General features: G+C 48.7%; 4 protein-coding genes across 4 annotated transcripts; 2 read left to right on the forward strand and 2 right to left on the reverse strand.

The window, feature by feature from the left end:
- Positions 1-255: 255 nt before the first annotated feature.
- Positions 256-3975, reverse strand: ONS95_012485 (uncharacterized protein). Its single transcript, XM_058506115.1, has 7 exons — positions 3761-3975; positions 3246-3544; positions 2977-3195; positions 2725-2920; positions 2062-2665; positions 1704-1964; positions 256-1595 (listed from the first exon to the last, which is right to left on the reverse strand). The coding sequence occupies exons 2-7, from the start codon at positions 3501-3503 to the stop codon at positions 1340-1342; spliced, it is 1794 nt and encodes a 597-aa protein (XP_058358639.1). The 5' UTR covers positions 3504-3544; positions 3761-3975; the 3' UTR covers positions 256-1339.
- A 5171-nt stretch (positions 3976-9146) lies between these two features.
- Positions 9147-11046, forward strand: ONS95_012486 (uncharacterized protein; the record flags this gene model as incomplete). The annotated part of the gene is made up of 3 exons (XM_058506116.1): positions 9147-9388; positions 9628-9829; positions 9886-11046. 3 exons carry the CDS (start codon positions 9147-9149, stop codon positions 11044-11046), a joined length of 1605 nt encoding a protein of 534 aa, XP_058358640.1.
- A 1468-nt stretch (positions 11047-12514) lies between these two features.
- On the reverse strand, positions 12515-13759 carry TRR1 (thioredoxin-disulfide reductase; the record flags this gene model as incomplete). The annotated part of the gene is made up of 4 exons (XM_058506117.1): positions 12515-12651; positions 12704-13525; positions 13576-13638; positions 13741-13759. The coding sequence occupies 4 exons, from the start codon at positions 13757-13759 to the stop codon at positions 12515-12517; spliced, it is 1041 nt and encodes a 346-aa protein (XP_058358641.1).
- A 585-nt stretch (positions 13760-14344) lies between these two features.
- Positions 14345-18496, forward strand: ONS95_012488 (uncharacterized protein; the record flags this gene model as incomplete). The annotated part of the gene is made up of 3 exons (XM_058506118.1): positions 14345-15244; positions 15333-16092; positions 16219-18496. 3 exons carry the CDS (start codon positions 14345-14347, stop codon positions 18126-18128), a joined length of 3570 nt encoding a protein of 1189 aa, XP_058358642.1. The 3' UTR covers positions 18129-18496.
- Between the last annotated feature and the right edge of the window lie 23 nt (positions 18497-18519).

An 18519-nucleotide genomic window follows, 5' to 3' on the forward strand; every position in this document is an offset into this window, starting at 1 on the left:
AACCCTAGCTAGCTGACGTTGGTAAAATGCTCTGCGGGGAAAGTGAGAGGAATCAGGACTCGGGACTCAATGGCTTGAGCTCAAGTAAGATAAATGACAGGTGGATTCGAATGTAAGGTGCACAAGAACAGTCTGTGGACTCGCTTAGTCTAGCACAGGAGGAGATTTCTCCATTGTCAAGCAATGTTGACATGTTTCTCGCTTAACAGTCACGCCACGGTAACGAGGGAATTGCTCGAAACTTCATAAGAACGAAAGGACATAGGAACGCACAACTTGAAGTACAAAAAGTACTTGAGTACTAAATATCACGCTCAAGCGATATGGAATCCCTCTATCTCTTTGGATGACGCTGGACTGCACAACACAATATTCGCTACGCATTTCACCACACACACATACTCATACGTCTCATCCCTTATTGAATTCAAACCATCTAAAGAAGAACGCCGCATGTATTCTGAGTAAGTTTGTCTGTCTGTAGGTGAGAATCGTCTAACATCCCACCCATCGCGATCAATTGATCCAAGCAAGCAAGCATTCCACCCGCGCACCCATCTACCTAGCCATTTATCCGTCATTCCTCTCACTCACTCACTCATTCATTCATTCATCCATTCATTCAGTTATCCAAGCACTGAAGCCCATGAATAATGCTACTTTGTGTTATGATCTGTTTGCGAGAAGTAGGATATGCTTTTCTTTTCTTTTCTTTTTTCTAATGCTTGCGCCTTCGATCTTTGGTCTGCTTTTTGAGACTGCTTTGCTTTGCTTTGAAGGAAAATGGAGATGATGAGTAATGGAAATGTGTGATGTGCAAAGTGGTAACCGGTTCTTGATCCAAATGTAGGTCTCAGACTTCCTTTGTCCTGATTCTGGCATTAATCCAGGTCAGGATAAACAATCATGGTTCTCGTGTTCTGTTGTTGTTGATGACATCCAAGCAATTAAGCCCATGATGTTGAGAAGAGAGAGAAGTCGGTTGGTTCAGTGCCTGGTATCTGAAATTTGGGCTTGAGATTGCGCCGTAGTCTTTTAATTGATGAAATGCGAAGGTTGTTGGAAATAAAAGTACATTCTTTTGGTTTGATTTGATGTGAAAGAAAATTCGCTGTCGTCGTGAAATATGCATGGAGGGACATCCGTTTGTGTGCCACTGAAGATGTGACGAAAGATGCAGATGTGAGACGTTGTGCCACTGCATGTGTCTAAGTTCGATCGAGGGTGCGGAGAACAGAATGTCGTCAAAATGAAGAAATTTGCAGGCTGCAGGCTGCAGACATTGAGAAAGTTGCTCCGAAGCATTTCCCAACGCCGACAGACATCAAGTTTGCTCAACTTAACAGCGGAAATGCGCGTTCCGGTTGTCCATATTATGGCGACTCCACTGACTAGACTCCTTTTCCTCGGGAATATCGGCAGTCGGACTGCGCTTCTGAGAACCATGCTTGCCATATGCCTCCCAGGGAACGGGCTCTTGTCGACAACCATACTCGGCGTCGTAGTTCTTGTTGGGGTCGGTGCGGTTCATGGCATGCATGCGCTTTTCATCGAGGGCGTCGGCTTTGAGGATGATTCGTCGGGTGTGGAAATCACTGGGAGGGGAAAGTGGTTAATTGAGATGTTGCATGTAGAATAGATGAGAATTAGGGCGAGAGGGACAGAGGCATTTCTGGAAATTGGAGAGGGAGAAAAAGACTAACCTAAGAGCCTTGCTTAGGTCCGCAGTATTCCAACCATCGTCACCATCTTGCAACCAAGCCTTCATGAGTCTACGCTTCGACGGCTTATAGTGGTCCTTCTCATGTTGGCAGGCAATCTTGAGCTTGCAGCCGAGACATGTCAAGTTTGCCTGGCGGGCGCTGTTGCCATGAAAGCTCTGGAGCTCGAAGATGTCGTGGAACTTGAAGAAGATACCTAGGACTTGCTGCTTGCAGTAGTTGCAAGGATACTTCAAGGTATATCTGTGGGGTTGTTTTGTGATTAGTATGAGAAGACCAATGGTAATGTCGTGGGGCAAGAGTATGGGGACGAAAAAGGGAAATAAAGGGGATTACTTACGGCTTCCAACCTTCAGGACGACAGCCAATATTATCTGAAGCCCAGCGACGCACATTACCGTGATGATCCGGATTACGACTATCTACCAGAGCACATATGACTCTTGGATCAGTGTTTGGGTTTTGCAGAGCCTGTAAGGTTTCCTCGACTTTCCATAGTAAACCTTTGTCAAGCCATTGTCTGAAAGCACTCTCCTTGCTAACGATGTCAACATTTTGAGTGCGAGCCATGGGCAAGGCACGCAGCACGATTGACCAGACAGCAAGAGGGGTGTTCATATCTGTGTTGTCCCAAGTAGCTCCATATGTACCAGTGAAGGCCGGGTTCCATTCCTTGCCATTGATGTACGGCTCAGGACCTTGGTGCCACATTGGGTAGAAGTCCAGAGAGATTTGGTTCTCCCGGCCCAGAGGACGGTCGGTCTTGATGATTTCCAGGAGGCGGATGATCTCAGCGACATGCATCAATTGGCATTGGTAGATGCCGAGGACTCTGAGTTGTGTCATCTTAGGAATGAGAAGATTTAGAAGTTGAGGCGTGAGGAAGCTGATACGGTGTAGTTGGAGGTTTTGCATGTTTTCGGCGAAGTTGGACATGCTGATGCCTGTATCATCATGTTAGTCTCGCCTGCATGTGAACATGAGGATAGAGGACAGAACTTACTCATAGTGTAGATGTTTCGGACTTGCTCATAGTATGAAGGTGGGCCGCTAGGTCTTCTGAATGGAGCGATGACTATGACGGGAGAGACTGTACCTTGGTCCCATGGGTCGGTTGGTGCACCAGGTCCATGACGAGGCTTCTCACAGTTGTGAAAGTAACCGCCATCTTCGAGTGTTCCAGTCATATCCCAAAGATGCTGAAGAAGGTCAGTAAGGTAGTACGAGAAGATATTGCAACTTATTTGGGACCTACCAGATAGCTATCGTAGATCTGAGTCATCTCTTGACAAGTTGACCAGAATTTCCAAGCTGTAGTATGCTTCTCGAATATCAACTGAAGGAGCTTGCGTGAGATAACGTCATTTGAGAAAAGTTTTGTGAAGAGCGGGGAGTGTTGAGCGACTTGTGCCAACTTGAATCTTGGTTCAATGTTCTGTCCTCCATCGGCGGCGTAGTTCAGAGCATAAGGTCCCTGCTCTGAAGTCAGTGCTCGGTATGGCCCCAATGAAGTTGCACTCTCACAAGCAGAAGGAGCTTCTGGGGACAATCATTCCATGGCCAACCAGTCAACTCCTGCTCAACTCTCTCCTTGATGAGCTGCTCCTCCGTCTTGACATCCACTTCAACCTCCCAGGGGCGTTTGGGGAGCTTATCGTAATCGATGTCGCCCCAGTCGAGAGTTCCGTAGCCTTGAAGTCTAATGCGCTCCTCGATCTCTCGGATCTGAGAGTCAAATGCCCGCTGCAACTCAATCTCGTATTTCGTCTTGTTACTTGTCATTGTGATTGTTTTCGATCGGTTGTGAAAATGGATTCGGTATTCTGTTGTCACAGGACATTAGCAAATACTCCGCAAGGCTTCAAAGCTTTGAGATTCGGCTTCAGGCTTGAAGCAAGCAAAGCTGAGCCTGGAATTGGATTGTGACAGGTACAGATACAAAGGAAAAGAAAAACATTATGCTGTTGAGGGAAGAAAGAAACTGATGCAAAGAAAGGGAGGGTAGAAGGTATTTTGGAGAAGCAAGAGGGCGGATGTACCACAAGTGTGCGTAGGATGAGCAAGGCTTGTGATGAAACGAAGGAAGGATAAAGATGTTATGCTGATGACGAGAAATTTGAAATGAGCTTTGCTGCTCTGAGATAGGAAGAAGAAGAAAAGGGGAAGTACTAAGTAAATAGAGACCTGCTCAAAGTGCTCTGTGGCAATAGAGAACGAATGCTGAACGACTTCCAGTACAGTTGCCTCTTGAAAGTATTATCTGTGCACCAGCACTAGGCTCATATGGAAGGAATGATGATGGATCGTAAAGCAAGAACGAAGTGTCAAAGAATGTAATCTGTTTTGCTGTAGGATTGCAAAAAAGAGTTGTTGAAGGGAGGGAGAGGAGGAACAATAAATAGAGACCTCACTACTCGAATTTGCCGCCAAGGCGTTTTCAATGTCAACAGACCCTGCAGACGTGGGTCTCAAGGATAAAGAATGACACTCGAAGCAGTGAATTCGAGGGTTGAAAAATCGAGGAATTAAGATCAATGAATAACAATTGTGATAAGATTTGGAGCGCATCAGACATTGGCAGGCCCTCTGAACGTGAAGAGATGCTTTGGGATGAAGGGTAGATATGCCAACGTTTGTTATTGGAAGTGTTCAAGGAATCTCCAGAGTGGCCTCTTTGTTCATAGTTTTACAAATTACACTGAGAAGATAGCAAAGGCCTTTAGCAAACAAGATTGAACAGCTGCACGATAAAAATGAGATGCGAATGTAACTGGGAGGATACAGCTATTGTGATCGGTCCCATTAAGGAATTCACTCGACGAATTGCTTGTTGGCTAGGAAGGAGATAACAATGCACATTGATGATAGACCACCCAAGACCATTTGATTGGATTGCTCGTGATGTAAAGATGACGTGAGATAATGAAGCATTTAGAGAATAAGAGCTGTTTGAAGGCAGAGGTGACATCCACGTACCACTTGTAGCTCAAAGCATGATAGGTCGGGCAATGCCGTCCGAAGTAGGAAGCAGCTCAGGATATGTACAATATTCCTGTATAGTTGTCTGGAGAGTAGAATCTTGTCACAAAGTCCCTTGGACGTCAATGCTTAGCGAGAAAGTTCTTGTAAGCAGTCAGATGGGCGGTGAAGCGGGTAGGCATGAAATAATGAGTCTTGAGGCTGAGAGCATCAGAATCCTGAGCTGACGATGATGAAAAGACTTACTCAAATTAAGTACTGAGAACTGAGACCATTAATTCTTGCTCTAGAGTATTGAGGAGATTGTGCTTTTGGTCATATCAAAAAGTGGAGTTTGATTGGAGTATAGTGGAGGACACTGACTGTCGAGAGATAGATTGGAACAAGGCAGAGTGTGGCGATACAGAACGATCCGGTGAGCTAGTGGGCTGATTGACGATGAACGGAAGCAGAAACTTTCTACAGAGTGGCAGGCCTCTTCCACTGACTTACCCTGCCTGGAGATGGCAGCAATGTTGAGCAACTGGGGATAGTGGAAAAGAATAATTTTGGGCTGAGTTCCACGTAATCATAGTATCGAGATGGGAAAAAGGTGAGCTTCATACCAAATACAATTTGATGGATGGTCGGGGAGAAAATTATTCGGGAGCCAAAAAAGGTTGATTTATCCTCGGCAACGCTAACAAATAGCAAGCGATCATCCATGCTCCTCGACTTGAAAGTAAGAAGAGAAGAGGACAGCGTTGAAAGGAATGAAGTTGGAGATGGACCTGAAAAATGAAGTATCATAGAACATTGTTGTTATCATCCAACACCAATCGCAGGAAACAAGAAGCGCCAAAAGATATGTATCACGTGTTAAACATCACCATCCCGCGTCGAGGGCCGCGCGATGTTGTGTAAGTTTCAGGGCGCGTCAGAAGTAATCGAATCCTACAGAGTCAAGAATATGGCTCATGAGGGCACACAGCTAGACACCACGAATATGGATTCAAACAACCTGAGAGACACCATAAGTTCACGTGACTATGAATCACCGAGATCCTGCCCTCTGCCGAAGTTCAGTCTCAAGCGAGAAGCAAAGCTTAGATAAACAAAAGGGCTGCATTTCCTCTGGAGCACCCAATCTTCTGTGAATAACGAAGCAGCTGTGATTGAAAGCGACGGTTTGAAGGTGACATATCCAACAAGCGAACAAATACATCGCAGCTTACTCCGATCATGTTAACAGGAAAATTCTGAACCATGAGATGCGAATCGCTATCAGGCCATTTCCGACTTAGGGAGAACGGCCTAGGATAATACGAGCAGCCATGTTAACTAGACGTTTTGAAATCTCATGTTCGTGAAGTTGCAGACGGTGTGCATCGTCATGATGCAGAGAACCTGAACGGGTTTAGGGACAAAATCCCATCCGCAACAGCCGAAACAAAGAGTAGTAGAAGCAATCTGGACTGACTCATGGATAGACGTATTCTGTCGAAACCTGCCGCTTGTTTGATGTTAGAACCTGCGAATGAGAAGTGGTGGCCTTATCTGAGCGGTGTATGTGGCCTGACGATCCATCTGGATATTCTTCGATCGAAATATCCGGCCTTCTGATACGCCCTCAACAACTTCTTCTGCAGGTTTCGTCTGTTGTGCCTTCAGTCAGGATTGCACAATCGTTGTCTATACCGTACTGGGCTTGACACCACGAGAAAGAGTGACTCTCCCCTTGCACGGCTGTATACTACCACACTACTGTGAAGCTGTGCTGCATAGTGACATAACTGATGCCAATGCCACACACATGAGATGCAGACCCCGCGAAAAGGGCGTCGCGTGCGTTATGTGAGGACGTGAGACCCATGTGAAGGGTTTGCAGTGTAGTGGTTTTTGGGTTTACATTCGGTCTGTTATTGAAAAATGTTGAAGACTTTTGAGGTCTAAGCTGATCAGGACGGGAAAAAGTTGTCAATAACTCTTGAAAGAGTGGAGCCCTTGCAAGAGATTTCTGGCCGTCTTTCTCGATTGAAAGTTTCGTGCACGGCGCTGGTGAGATGAGTGGAGACCTGGGTCCGACTGAGGTTGATTCTGGGTTTGGCGCTGTGGGCCTTGCATTTACTGAGGTGGATCCCTGGCGTCGTGCTAGACGCTCGCTGCCGGGACTTGGAGAGCTTGTAGGGATGGCGCGTTAGTGGCGCTGCAGGGAAATTTGAAGTCTGAGGTAAAGACACAAAGAAATCGAGGCTTCGCGGAAGTCAGGACCTAAGGCTCGGACCCAGGAATCAGGAGTTTGGTTTGTGTTGTGTTGTGGAAACTGTAAGACGACGAGAGCCTAGTGGTTTCCGAGCCGATATACGAGCGACTCGACAGCTGGTGCAGCAGATGATGACAGTCTTGATGGGAAGGCGGCCAAGCGATCAAGTGAGCCTGTACACAACAACTCTTACCTGAAACGAAACAGCTGAAGGGTGGCTGAAGCCGAAGAGCACAAGCAGCAGACACTACACTCCTGTTGCAGTTGCATTATTAATGCAGTCGGCTTGCCAAGAGGCGATCGAGCAACGGCCCTGCGGAGTGTGGTTGGTTGGCTGAGGATGTTTTCCCTATCATATCATATCGTGCCAGCCTGCTTCATGTGCTATTGAAACTACTCGAACCGCCTGTCACTTGTGGCAGGATGGCGCACCCACGGGAGTCAGTCAGCCTAAACCCGTCTGCCGAGCACAGAGAGTAGGCTATTGTTCTAGATCTGTGATCTCCCAACAGAAGCCACGATCATTGTACTTTCGTACAACTAGTTCTAGGCTTGTAAGCGAGTCGAGGTCGAGCAGATTACCCACGGACGAGTCTTGGAAGCCAAAGCTTTTGTTCTTGAATTGGTGACTGGAGGCATCCAATTTCCCGACAGCTTCATTTGGGGTTGGGCGAATCGGGGCACCGCGGATAGCTGACCTGACCGCTCTTAAATTTAGTATTCTAGGGGCTTACCCTAGAAAGCGGTTTGGTTGTTGTTGGGTCAGCAAGAATCGATAGACAAGGTCGTCGGCGTACACGCAGCGAAGCCTTGCCTTCAGACTCCGTCCGACATCTTGAGGGCGTCCTTTTTGCCACCAGCAACAGCATGATGCGGGCAGGATGATGTAACGCAAGGCATGGCGGAGAGGGGCCGGAGGAAAGTTTCTGTACGAGAGAGGAGAGGCGTGCTTGAGAAGCAGGAAAGTAGTGCCTGTGTGTTGCTAGTGGTTGTGCAGGCCAGGTGCCATGTGAACAAAGTGCCAATATGCGGGCGTGCACGGCGTCCAGTCGAGGCGAGTGGAGGACACAGGAGGAGTCAGGGAGTGGAGAGGGGCCCAGGGGGACACCACCCTGGGCTGTTCAGGTGTTGATGCCGTCCAATAGCCGTCTGGGTCTGCCTTGTCGGAACTTCCAAACAGCAAGGTGCTCGCATGATCAGGATGGCGATCTCTAACTCTTGATGGCGTGTTAGGCCTGCGGGTTGACGATGGCGGCGACGGTGTGCAATTTATCTTAGGCGTCGACAGCAACGGTGAGGTGCGGATGTCATGCACGTAGAAAATGCTTCACCTAGATTGACCTTACCGGTAGATAAAAGGACTGAGTCGGGCAGAACTGTGTCGTGTACGGTCGTTTACATGATGCCCAGCAGATCCGGCTCTCAAGATCTTCGGGATATTGAATTGGATGGAGTGCAGTGGGCAGGGAGAAGTCGAGCCCCATTTGGCGTGGTCCGTTTGCGTATTGGGATGGTTTGGTTTGATTGATGATTTACATTTGGATCGGAGGTTGGAGGACGAGTGAGCGGGCTGAACTGTATCGTAACTAGGGAAATTTGATGCAAGTTGATGGGCGAGTTGAGTTGCCTGGCTCTTCTGGCTCATGGAATAATGTAATTTACTTCCTACATATGTCTTTCGACAACTTTGCTTGACTTGGCTTGCTTGTTCTCTGGTCTTGTATTTACAGTCGTTCGCAGCCTCTCCCTCTCCTCATCCCTTCATGATCCCACTTGCTGGTCTCTTCTGGCCTTGCCTGCCGTTTCGTACTTCTCTCTGGTCTGATCGTGCTTGCCCTTTCTGTTCTGCTTTGCTCCAATCTCATTTCGCCTAACTGCTGTAGCCCCGAACTCCTACCCCTACCCCTGACCCTACCCCTACCCTACCTCCCTAGCGCGACGCTCCACCATCCCTGCACTATACCCCTGCGCAGTCTCATCCCTGTCGCTGGCTGCCTCCTAATAATAAAAGTCTGCCGTCCTATTTTTCTTTCCCGCTTCCATCCCACAACTCGATCTTCTTCGAACGAACAAAAGAGCCTCACTCCCTCCTTCACGGTTCAGTTTCTTAAACCTCAACTTCAACTTCAGCTTCTTCCACTCAATACCTTTTGTAATAGATACCCATATACGTTGAATCACCACCACCTATACCCATCTCAGATATGTCTGCCGAAGCAAAGCCCGTCGAGGTTGTCCCTCAAACCGAGGCACCTGTCGAGGCCCCAAAGCCCGTCGAGACTGCTCCTATCGTTGAGCCCACCACCGCAGAGCCAACAACTGCAACTGAGGCACCTGTCGTTGCTGAGGCACCAAAGGAGGAGGCTACGGAAGCTGCTCCGGTCAAGGAGGAAGTGAAGCCTGTCGAGGAGGGTGTCCTTGGATACAAGGGACCCGGTCTTCTCAAGTAAGTTATCTGTCATTCATTCATCGTGCTAGTCATGAAATCGTACCCAATACATGGCTATTGCGTTCGAGCTGGAACCGTGTTCTTTACGAGCTCCAAAATGTTTCACGCTTTGGGCATGTTTACGAGGGGCTACCAACTATTCCTTGTTGACTCCTAGCTCAACTTCGAGTGTTACACTCCGAACTCTATCAGCGGCCATACGCCCAAGCACTCTAACTAACACCCACTTCTTTCAGGAGCTTCATCTTCCAAAAGAAGTTTTTCTACTTCGGTTCCGAGCCAGTTGAGAGCAAGGCCTTGTCAAGCTACCTCCGTGGTGAAAAGGCACAAGACACCGCCAACAAGAACGTCGCTTGGGCTGCCCACACCGGCAAGGGTCTCCTGTTCTTCACCAAGAAGGCTAGCGAGAAGGCAACCCCTGCCGGCATTATCAATCTGGTAAGAAACACTCGACATCGACGAATTAAGCATCAGCTGACAGTTGACGTTTCTAGTCCGATGTTTCCGATATCACTGAGGAGGGCACTGTTGACTTCCACTTCACCCATGGTGGACACAAGCACACATTCCAGGCCAACACTCTTGGAGACCGTGACAACTGGGTCGCTGTCTTGAAGGCCAAGGTCGCTGAGGCCAAGGAGCTCGCCCCAACTGTTGTTGAGACCGAGGAATACAAGAAGGCTCACACCGAATTGACCAAGCCAGCCGTTGTCGCCGCCGCTTCAGCACCAAAGAAGTCCGTTGAGAAGCCTGAAGCCCTGAAGGAGGAGAAGAAGGAAGAAAAGGCTGAGGAGAAGGCTGAGGAGAAGAAGGAAATCAAGGAGGAGAAGAAAGAGGAGAAGAAAGACCGCAAGAGCCGTAGCGCATCCCGCAAGCGCAACTCCATCTTCGGCGGTTTCGGTATCGGCAAGAAGGAGGAGAAGACTGAGGAGAAGAAGGAGACTCCAGCCACCGAGGAGACTGCTGCACCAGCTCCAGCTGTTGAGGAGCCCGTCGTTGCTGCTACCGAGCCCGCTGTCGCTCCCGAGACGGCACCAGCTACTACTGAGGCCACCCCAGCAACTGCTGAGGCAACCCCAGCCGTCGCCCCTGTTGAGGCCAGACCAGCTGCCTCCAAGCGTAACAGCATCTTCGGTACCCTCAAGTCTCAATTCTCCCAACACAAGGAGAAGAAGCCAGAGGCCGAGGCCGCCCCAGCCGTCCCTGCCAAGGAGACTGAGCCAGTCAGCGAGACTGCCCCAGTCATCCCAGCTGTTGAGGAAAGCGAACCTTTGGCTACTTCGGTTGCTTCCCCAGCCACCGTCCCAACCGAGACCTCCGATGCCCCAGTTACAAACGGAGAGACCAAGGCTGCTGAGACTCCAACTGTCAAGACTGACAAGCGCAAGAGCTCTCTCCCATGGTTGAGCAAGAAGGAGAAGGCCACCACCAGCGATGAGGAGACCGAGAAGCCAAAGTCCCCATTTGCCAAGCTCCGTGCTACCGTCAAGGGCAAGACCTCCCCAAAGGCCGAGAAGGTCAGTGAGAAGCCAGCCGCTACTGAGGAGGCGGAGCCAACCACTGCCACCGAGACCGCGAAGCCTGAAGCCCCAGTCGTCTCTGAGCCAACCCCAGTTGTTCCTCAATCGACTCCCCAGGTTTCTGCTTCCGCATAAGCACCAACCACCTACATTGTCCGAAATCGCGTCATTTCTCACTGATGAACGAATTCATTATCGTCGGGAAACGGATCTCCTTGAAATACCCCAAGATTGATTGTTTGATTGATACCACTCTCATTTTGCATTATTGTGTCGTTTTGTTTCGTCTTTTAGTCTGCGCGTTGCATTTTTGCTGCGTATTGATACCCTATACCCAGGACTTGTCTTTTCGCAATCTGCCACTAGGGCAAAAACTCACCGTTAATACCTAATAAAAAGTCTCTTTGTTGTCGACACAACTACTTATTTCCACCATTGTGCTTTGTGACCTTGATTTGAATGTGAATTATACTTTGGGAGCAAGAGGCCAAGGGCAGTTGGTGTCTTGCATGTTGCATGACTTACCCCATAGTTCCGGTGTGGGTCTAAATGAGGTTAAGCTTGATTGATGCTTTGACTTGGAGACCATAAGTCTTCGTACATATCTTTTATTGATAGGGTTCTTCAATGCTATTGTTACACGGTGTAACCATCCGGACAATTCCGTGAAACGATGCCGCTCTCCATTCGATGCATCTGTACGACTTCTGACAGCATCACCCGAATGCTTCATCGCTTGTAGGGAGGTCGTCTGATAGATCTGGGTCTGGGGGTGGGATGGATGTCCTACGACAGACACCAGCGGGTGGTATACTGAGTTGTGGATATTGTGTGATATTGTTGGAGATGCTGCGGTGGAGGGGGAGATCGGGAGGGGATGAGAGTTTGGAATTGGAATGGAAATGGGTCATGAGTTGAGATCGGAGGCCGATGCTTTTGCTTTCCACAAAATTGAGCTCAATTCTTTCACTTTGAAAGCTAGTACAAAAAGCAAAGTTTTTGTCACCAGCCATCAGTAAACCCCTTCCAGTTTCAGAAATTTGGCTACTCAACCTTTGAGGAGAGAAATAGCAATCTGATAACCCATAGCCTGTGTTCTACTCTGTCTGTTTCTGCTTGAGTAATTTTCCTGGTTGTAAAGTATCTAGAATATGAGGACTTGAGTTACATGAGCGTAGCAGCGTTAGAGGAGAAAGAAAGGTTTATAGTGAGGTAGTGTAGGTTGTTATGCTGATTGCTGTGACGGTAAAGAGGGCGGAGGATGCATGATATGTTAAGGTGAAGGGATAGCAGGATTCTCGTTTCATGTTATGATTCACGCTGGAGCAGAGCCTGTTCGACCTGCTGTACTTGAAAGCTCCATGGCTAAGGAAATGAACGAGTGCCCACCGTGAAGAATTTCCCACAAAATAATTGGAAGAAATGTCACCTTGGAGGAGAATAGACGAGTGAGTGTTGGCGAAAGAATAAGGATCTCATCTTTCTATTCTCTAGAAATGCTATGACCGTTCGATGACAGTTCTATCGCATCCGAGTCTGGTTTAATCTATAATTCCACCCCATCAACGACACGCAAGAAAGCAAGCCAAGGAACAGAATTCATCTAAAGTAAAGGATTGTTCCTGTATTCGGGGACAACGACCGAGTTGCCTTTCTCGGCTGTCTCAGACTCGAGAGGGTTGGCATCTTCTTTTTCAGCGAGGTACTTCTCGGCCTCGAGGGCGGCTATGCATCCAGATCCTATGGAATGTTAGTAAATCATAATTGTATGAGCATGGAGGAGGTAACGTACCAGCACTGGTGATAGCTTGTCTGTATCTCTTGTCCTGCACATCACCAGCAGCGAATACACCTTCGATGTTGGTGTAACTTGTTCCTGGCTTTGTGATAATATAACCCTCCTCATCTGTAGTAACCTGGCCCTTGAAAAGAGCAGTAGCAGGATCATGTCCCACAGCGTAGAACAGACCATTCGCCTCAACAGTCTCCAGCTTTCCGGTCTTCGAGTCCTTGATCACCATATGGCTCATCAAACCCCGATCGTCACCCTTGATCTCTGCACCCTCGCTGTTGAACCGAACAGTAACCTTCTTGTTGGCCAGTAACCTCTTGGCCATTGTCTTTGATGCCCGCAAGTAATCCTTCCTGACCAAAACCGTAACGTGGGATCCGTACTTCGTCAAGAACATGGCCTCTTCGGCAGCGGAATCTCCACCACCGATGACAACCAAAGGCTTATTTCTGAAAATTGGGACCGCACCATCGCAGACAGCGCAGGCTGAGATTCCATTCTGCCAGTATTTTTCCTCTCCTTCGAGACCCAGTCTTCGTGCTGAGGCGCCAGTCGCAATGATGATAGCGTCTGCGGTATTTGGTTCTTGGTCCTCGGCATATTCGTTCCAGTACTTAAAAGGGCGTTGCGAGAGGTCTACCTTTGCGACGGTCTCGGTGATGATTTGGGTGCCGAACTTCTCGGATTGTTTGCGCATGGCATCCATCAACTCGGCGCCTCCAATTCCGTCGGGGAAGCCAGGATAGTTCTCTACGTCCGTCGTTGTTGTCAATTGACCCCCTGCTGCGATACCGTTTGCGAGGAAACCTTCGTAGAGAACGGCTATTTGGCATATTAGCATGCGTCAATGTGGCTTCAGCAGGGAGACTCACGCTTCAACTCTGCTCGAGCAAGGTATACAGCGGCTGTATGCGCTGCAGGGCCGGAGCCAATGACTATTCCAAAAGTATCAGTTAATGTATTTACACCGAAGTAAGTACCTTTTGCAAAGATACAAGACACGCGACATTGTAGGCATTGGAACGCGGGGTACTCACTGACAACCTTGCTATGCATCTTTCTTTCTGCGCTCCTGAAGAGGAGACTCGCACTATTCGTCTGTTTCACCGGCTTTTGCTGTACGCTCGCTGCTGATGCTACAGAAAATCCAGAAACGCCTGCTCGTAGAGTCCGTCTAACAAAAGCCGAGGAAAACAGCTTGACCGATTCTTGACAAAGTTGGGGGGAATCGAGGGTCGTTTCGTGGTACGAAAACTCGAGACAGTCTGCGCGGACGGTAGTCTTTGTAGGAAATAGAAAAGAGGAAATAGAAAAGAGGGGACCGGGAAGGTGATGAGTTGGCTGTTGTACGGTGTTGGACGAAGATTCCAGGTTTGTTCTGGCAGTTGTTGATTTCTAAACGGCCAAAAGTTCGCGCGTCGAGGCCCTCGCTTCGCCCCGCCCACGCCGCGGTAGCCTCTCGATAATCGGCAGTGATTACCTACACTTTCGATATGCCCTGTGTGAGTGCCATCGGTACGTAGGTACCAAAGTAATTAGTAACTGAAGTCGAAGTCGCAACACCTCGATGAGTCCACGACACGACCACCACTTCACTTCTGCATGGAATCCTAACGCCAGGACCGACGGCGGATCGCGAAGATGACGTCTTGGAATGATACAAATGGCGCCTCGCAATACTACGAATATTCACCGTCAAGCTCGTCCTCAAACGCTGCACAGGGACTTGGGTCGACGGGAAGTGGAAATGTAACTTCACAACAGCCTCGCCTCCATGCAGCCGCGCACAACATGATGCCGTCGCAGCCTCGTAACAACAATGGCTCTTCAAATGGCGACAGTCCCGCTCGTCCGTCGTCGAATATACCTCCTGTAAAGGCAAATGGCACTCCTGCTTTCCCCTCGCCACCGCAGAGAAATGGTTGGAATCCCAATGCGCTCTTGAATCCTCGAGGCTACAACTCCACACCTTCTGCTCGCCCTCCCTCACAGAACAACTTCTCGAATAATGCTACACATCAACCAAGTCAGATGTTTCAGTTCGATAGTCCCAGTGGTGAGCAGCAGATCTACCAGTCACCACCTGTTCAGCTCAATAACAACCGGCTCCCACAAAATGGGGCCAACGGCGGCTTTTCGGCTTATGCCAATGGCAATAGTACAAATGGTATGGGAGGTATGGGAAATATGCTGGAGCGAATCCATGGCGTCACCGACCGGAGCATGGTTCCTCAGAAGCGCAGAAAGATGAATGATGAGCAAGACAACCAAAGGAAGGCAGAGTTCAGTGGTGGCGGCGGGAAAGGTGGGCCTATTGGGGAATATATGAGAGAAAAGCGGAAGGAAGGTCAACGGGAAGGCATGGCAAATGGTACTACTGTACCTGTCAGTATCGATGACGACGAGGAAGTCCAGATTGTTGCAGACAGTGGAGACAAGGAGGTTTGCTATGGTCGAATTGAGGGCGTTCAGATCAATGCTTTCAAGGTCCCAACTCCAAAGCAAGGAGCGAGGGCAGTTAGTGATGCATTTTGGCCACAGGTTAGTTTGTTCCTGCTTGTCTGTCCATGGCATGTCTCAAGGATACAAAGGTCCATTGTCACATGAACTCCGTGCTAACGCCAAATAGGTCAAGATTGTGCTGAGACGAAGATTTGGAGACAAAACGACAATTATCCACGCTGTTGACGGTACGAGAGAAATTATTGGCTGCGTGGATGTGAGCACATCTATAGGATTGACCCCTATTCTTGACTCGAAATATGGCATTCGAACATCAGCAAGAATTCTTACTCGACAGAAAAAGCCAGGAGACTTAGAACCAGGAACAACAGGCATATCCCGTAAATACGATCTTGATCTGGTTCTCTATGGAGCGAAGAAGTGGGCACTTGCGATTGGCAAGCACCTTTCGCAGAAACAGTTATGGCTTCGGACTCCCTTGTTCGTTGATGCAGGCATCGAGCTTCACAATCCTCATACTATTCAAAGACCACCACAACCTCCTCCTCGGCAAATGATGTCTTACGGATCCCGTCAAGCAGTCACGCGAACGACTGAGGAGATGAAGAACGATATTGTGGACATGTTCGATTCCCTGGAGCGGTCCGAGAACCTGCCTGAAATGGACCCAGATCCTCGCATTACTACCGAACTTCTCCGCCATCAAAAGCAAGGCCTTTCCTTTATGACGAATAAGGAAAAGGAACGTGTCTTTGGCGCAGACGAGAAAGGCAACAGTTCTCTTTGGCGTTTGAACATCTCTGCCAGAGGGGAACGAAGCTATTACAATGTCATCACTGGCCAAGAAGAGAGCCAGAGTCCGCCACAGGTTCTGGGAGGCATCTTAGCTGATATGATGGGCCTGGGCAAGACCCTCCAGATCATTAGTAAGCATATTTCCTCATCTCCGAAGTTCGGTATTTCTTATCGCCTACGTCTCTCAACATGTGAACACTTAAGGACCGAGACCTTGATCTTAAGATGTTACGTTGTACAGAGCTAACTTTTTGAAGGCTTGGTTGTCCAGACCCTTGACAACGAAGCTCTGGAATGGTCTAAGCAGACGCCATGCTCCTCACAGGACAATAGAGACTTGTGTCCTGTGCGAAAGGGAAAGAATAAGGTACCTCTGCCCAAACTCGAGCATGTACCTCTCACTCTTAATTGCAAAACTACCCTTCTCGTCTCTCCTCTGAGTACCATCGCAAACTGGGAGGAACAAATGAAGCAACACGTCAAGCCGGGGACCTTGAATTACTACGTGTATCACGGTGCCAACCGGATTAAGGATGTCCAGAAACTTGCCGAGTTCGATATCGTAATTACTACTTACGGATCCGTCGCCACGGAATTTAGCAATCGAAGTAAGAAGAAGCCAGGCGTCTACCCCTTGGAGGAGATGAACTGGTTCAGAATCGTGCTCGATGAGGCACATATGATTCGGGAGCAGTCAACCCAGCAATCGAAGTCAATCTGCCGACTGTCAGCCAATCGAAGATGGGCTGTCACAGGAACTCCTGTCCAGAATAGACTTGAGGATTTGGGTGCACTAATGACATTTCTTCGCATTAAACCATTCGATGAGAAAGGCGGATTTGCTCAGTACATTATGTCACCTTTCAAGATGTGTGACCCAGATATCATCCCTAAGCTCAGACTGCTTGTGGACAGCATCACACTCCGACGGCTAAAAGACCGAATCGATCTACCACCACGTCATGATCAACTTGTGAAGCTCGATTTTAATTCAGAGGAACGCGCCATTTACGAGATATTTGCCAAGAATGCCAACGACCGGATCAAAGTCATTGTTGGTCAACGCGAGAAATCATTGAGTGGCAAATCCTACGTGCATATTTTGCAATCCATTCTTCGTCTCCGACTTATCTGTGCCCATGGCAGGGACTTGCTAGGCGAGGAAGATCTAAAGGTTATGAATGGTTTGAGCAAAGACTCTGCAATAGATCTTGACAGTGACGACGAAGACGATCGGCCAGCCCTATCTGCAACAAAGGCCTACGAGATGTACAACTTGATGAGGGAGACGAACGCCGATATATGCCTAGCGTGTAGCCGCAAGATCGGACCTAATGATGTTGAAGCAGATGGCGACGCCAAGGACGAGATCGTTGGCCATATGACGCCTTGCTTCCACATCATATGCAACACCTGCATTGATAGGTATAAGGCTGACATGGAAGATCTTGCTCGAGGACAATCGCAGTTCAATTGCCCTATCTGTCAGCAACTAATCAAGCTCTCTTACTTTGAGCTTCGTCAGGGTGGACTGGATGATCAAGAGGCATCTCGGATCAAGACGAAGGAGAATGCAAAGCATGGAAAGCATCTCGACGGCTACAGTGGTCCACACACTAAGACGAAGGCGTTACTACACGACCTGCTAGTCTCTCACGAAGAATCTTTGGCGATGCCTAACGAGCCTCCGATCAAGAGTGTGGTGTTTTCTGGATGGACCGCTCATCTTGACTTAATCCAGCATGCTCTCGCCGAAAATGGCATCACCTTCACTCGCCTCGATGGTAAAATGTCCCGTACAGCACGTGGAGCGGCTCTGGATGCCTTCCGCGATGACCCTTCTATCCATGTCATTCTCGTCTCCATTATGGCTGGAGGACTTGGACTCAATCTGACAACAGCAAGCAAAGTCTACGTCATGGAGCCCCAATATAATCCCGCTGCCGAAGCCCAAGCTGTCGACCGAGTTCACCGTCTAGGTCAGAAGCGAGAGGTAACCACGGTGCGGTACATAATGAACGACAGTTTCGAGGAGAAGATGCTGGATCTCCAGGAAAAGAAGAAAAAGCTCGCCAGCCTGAGCATGGACTCCGAGGGTCGGGGACGTATCGATAAAGCCGAGGCTGCACGAAAACGTTTGGAGGATTTGAGGAGTCTGTTTAAGTAACGCGTGCATGCGAGTCGTGCATCGGTTTTCTGTATTCTAGATTCATTCTGCTTTGCGCTGGTTTCGTTTTCTTTCATACTTGCTTGGCACAGCCTTCTATTTGGTTTGGGGCATCTGATTGAGGGCATGCAAGGCGTTTGAGCGGAAAGGCATGCATACATAGATGGGATATCATATCATGACATGGACGTGGCGTTTTTGTGGCATATATCCTCTGGGGCGCATCGATCAATTTGGAGACGTTGGTCAACAACTGCACTGAAGGCAGCAAGCAAACAAGTGAGCATTCAAGGAATGGTTGCATTAGATATAGAGAGATAAAGGAGTAATTCTAGAATCTATCTTGCCACAATTTAAACCTGTACGAGCCTATATGTGTTACACTGAGACA

The sequence above is a fragment of the Cadophora gregata genome (genome assembly GCF_030347475.1).
Source record: "Cadophora gregata isolate MNR1 chromosome Unknown scaffold_6, whole genome shotgun sequence".
Lineage (NCBI taxonomy): Eukaryota > Fungi > Ascomycota > Leotiomycetes > Helotiales > Ploettnerulaceae > Cadophora > Cadophora gregata.